General features: G+C 52.4%; 1 protein-coding gene across 1 annotated transcript; it reads right to left on the minus strand.

Moving 5' to 3' along the window:
* Window positions 1–1,491: 1,491 nt before the first annotated feature.
* LOC112117897 (olfactory receptor 52N4-like) lies at window positions 1,492–2,439 on the minus strand. The gene has a single exon (XM_024216017.1). It carries the CDS (start codon window positions 2,437–2,439, stop codon window positions 1,492–1,494), a length of 948 nt encoding a protein of 315 aa, XP_024071785.1.
* Window positions 2,440–3,136: the final 697 nt, after the last annotated feature.

Raw genomic sequence — 3,136 nt, forward strand, 5'->3', positions numbered from 1 at the left:
TCCGGAGGGACCGCCCCGCACCCACCGTATAAACCAAAAACCCTGAGTCTGGAGCATCCAGCCCCCCAGAGGAGCTGGCCTGGAGCTCTCCTCCCTCCTTAGCAGGTGGTATGCTGCCAACCCCCCTGGCCTGGGACTGCTGCCCCTCGTCCGACTGGGTCTCTACCCAGTCAACCCACTGTGGGTTCAGTCTGCTCAGTCTGTCCCTGAGCCTGGGGCACTGGGCCCGTATGTGGCTGCCCTGGCCACAGTGATAGCAGCTCATGTCCCATGGGTCCCCTCGAGTGGGTCGGATGGACCTGATGCTGGATGCTCCCTTTTAGTGGGGGTTCTCCGTATTTCCCTGCTGGGAGGTCCCATGGTCACCCTCTCTCTGTGTTGTGGTGGGACTGTTCCTTTGGGACTCCTCCCAGTTATCCCCTGCCAGACTGTTCACAAACTCATCGGCCAACTGGCCTGCGTGCTGCGGGTTCTCTGGCTTTTGGTCCATCAACCATCGCCTCAGGTTGGATGGGCACTGCTCATACACGTGCTCTAGTACGAATAGGTCAAGCTGGTCCTCTTTAGTTTGGGCCCCAGCCGTCCACTTGCTGGCGTATCCCTCCATGCGGACGGCTAGTTGCAGATATGAGATCTCAGGGGTTTTATCCTGACTCCGGAACCTTTGCCGGTACATCTCAGGGGTCAGCCCAAACTCGCGGAGCAGGGCCTTTTTGAACAGTTCGTAGTCCCCTGTCTCCACCCCTTTCAGTCAGCTGTACACCTCCCTGGCTGTGGAGTCCAGTGAGGGGATGAGAAACTGGAGCCTGTCTGCAGGGTCAACCTGGAGCAGCTCGCAGGTATTCTCAAAGGCCAACAGGAAGGTATCCATGTCCTCCCCCTCCTTACGCTGGGCCAGCAAGCACTTATCAAAGCTCTTTGCAGTTTTGGGGCCTCCCTCACTCACCGCAGCCGGGGTCCCACTGCTCCTCAGCCTGGCCAGTTCCAGCTCATGCTGACGTTGGTTCTCCTTCTCTTCCTGCTCATGCTGACATTGTTTCTCCTTCTCTTCCCGCTCCTGCTTCAGTTCTTGCTTCCTTAACTCAAGCTCTTCTCGTCTTATCTCCCGTTCACATTCCAGCCGCATCCATTCCAGGGACGGGGAACTCCACCGGGATGATCCCCTGCTGGCCGCCGGGGTCAGGGTGCCCTCGGTATTCGCTGGGCTTCCCCCAACCCTTCCCCTAGGTATAGGTAGGCAGGGTCTCGGGATGTCCTCGGCAGCAGGACTCTCTCCAATTTGTCCACATGCTCTTTGTAGTGGGGGGCCTAAAACTGGATGCAGTACTCCAGATGTGACCTCACCAGTGCTGAATAGAGGGGAATAAGCAATGCTCCTACTAACGCAGCCCAATATGCCATTAGCCTTCTTGGCAACAAGGGCACACTGCTGACTCATATCCAGCTTCTCATCCACTCTAATCCCCGGGTCCTTTTCTGCTGAAATGCTCTTTATGTCCCTTTATGAGTAAAGAGTCGGAGCAGCCTGTCCCGGATCTGTTTGGTCCTCACCCCATAGATGATGGGATTTAGCATGGGGGGCAACAGGAGGTACACGTTGGCAATGATAACATGGAAATACAGGGGCACATTCTCACCAAATCGGGACGTGAAGGAGGAGAAGATACGTGGAATGTAAAAGACTAAGATGGCACAGAGGTGGGAGACACAGGTCCCAAAAGTCTTGAGCCGGGTGTCCTTTGTGTGGAGACTGAATATGGCCCTGAGAATCTGAGTATATGATACAGCGATAGAAAATACATCCAGACCCATCACAGCGAATCCCACAGAGAGGCTGTAGTAACTACTGATTCGGATATTGCTACAAGCCAGCTTCACTATGGCTATGTGCTCACAGTGTGTGTGTGGGATAATATTGGTTCTGCAATATGGCCACTGCCTCGCCAGGAAGGGATAGGGGAGTATGAGCATGCAGCTGCGCAGTAATACGGCCAGGCCAATCTTGGCCACCCTAGGGCTTGCCAGGTTAGTGGAATGTCGCAGGGGATCACAGATGGCCACATAGCGATCCAAAGCCATGGCCACGAAGATTCCAGACTCCATCGCTGAGAAGCAGTGAATGAAGTACATCTGGGTGAGGCAGGCTTTGAAATCAATCTTCCTAGAATTGAACCAGAAGATGCTCAGAGTTTTGGGCAGGGTGGACGTGGACAGGACCAGGTCGCTGATGGCCAGCATGCAGAGAAAATAGTACATGGGCCCATGGAGGCTCGGCTCCCTCTTCACGATGAACAGGATGGTGAAGTTCCCCAAGAGAGCTATTGCATACACGGCACAGAAGGGGATGGAGATCCAGACATGGGCCGTCTCCAGGCCAGGAATGCCCAGCAGGATGAAGGTAGAGGGCATTGTGAAGTCAGTTTTGTTGGAATCTGACATGGAGTAGGGGAGAAGGTGTCCAACTCTGAGGCAAACGGTGCCTCTTGCATATACCATACGTTCCTCTGACTTCCTGTATGTGCCCAGGCTGTAGGGTGATGGTCACAGTACAAATGCCTGGATGGAGAGACAAAGTTAATTTAAGACACTATATGCACTACTGGAGGCTGTTCTCATGGGTGAATCAGATTGATTGCTCTTCAGACATTGAAAAATAACATTTTGTCTGTTCAGAGAAATGAATTATTAACAACTGACCCTACTAATGCCAATTCAATATTTTATGGTGCTTTGTGCCTCAATAATTCCTACACAGCATGGTGTGGGAAACTGTAAGAGGCACCAGCAGGAAACACGAGTGTGGATAATGGTTATCCATTATTATTCCTTAATTTAATGAAACCCAGGCTAGAGAGTCCATGCTGTAGGGAGATCCCCATTCACCCAGGAACTGAAAATCTGAGAGTGGAAAAAAACAAAAGCTTTGCCAAGACATGTGCCAGGGTGAAACATTCCAGCTAGAACACACCTCAGGGAAGAGACCCGGGCATCATTGATAGCAGCTCCACGGAAACACCTGTTCATTCACAGCAGTGGCAAAAACAGAGACAATGTTCAGATGCCTAAGGAATCCGATGGAGAATAACCTGCTCTGGATATATGCTCAGTTTTGGTCACCCAGAATCTATAAAGTCTA

Source organism: Terrapene carolina, unplaced genomic scaffold (assembly GCF_002925995.2).
Source record: "Terrapene carolina triunguis isolate 2854851 unplaced genomic scaffold, T_m_triunguis-2.0 Scaffold694, whole genome shotgun sequence".
Classification (NCBI taxonomy): Eukaryota; Metazoa; Chordata; order Testudines; family Emydidae; genus Terrapene; species Terrapene triunguis.

Excerpts from the sequence above, each read along its gene's own strand:
- LOC112117897 (XM_024216017.1), bottom strand. The coding sequence starts at position 2,439 with ATGTCAGATTCCAACAAAACTGACTTCACAATGCCCTCTACCTTCATC.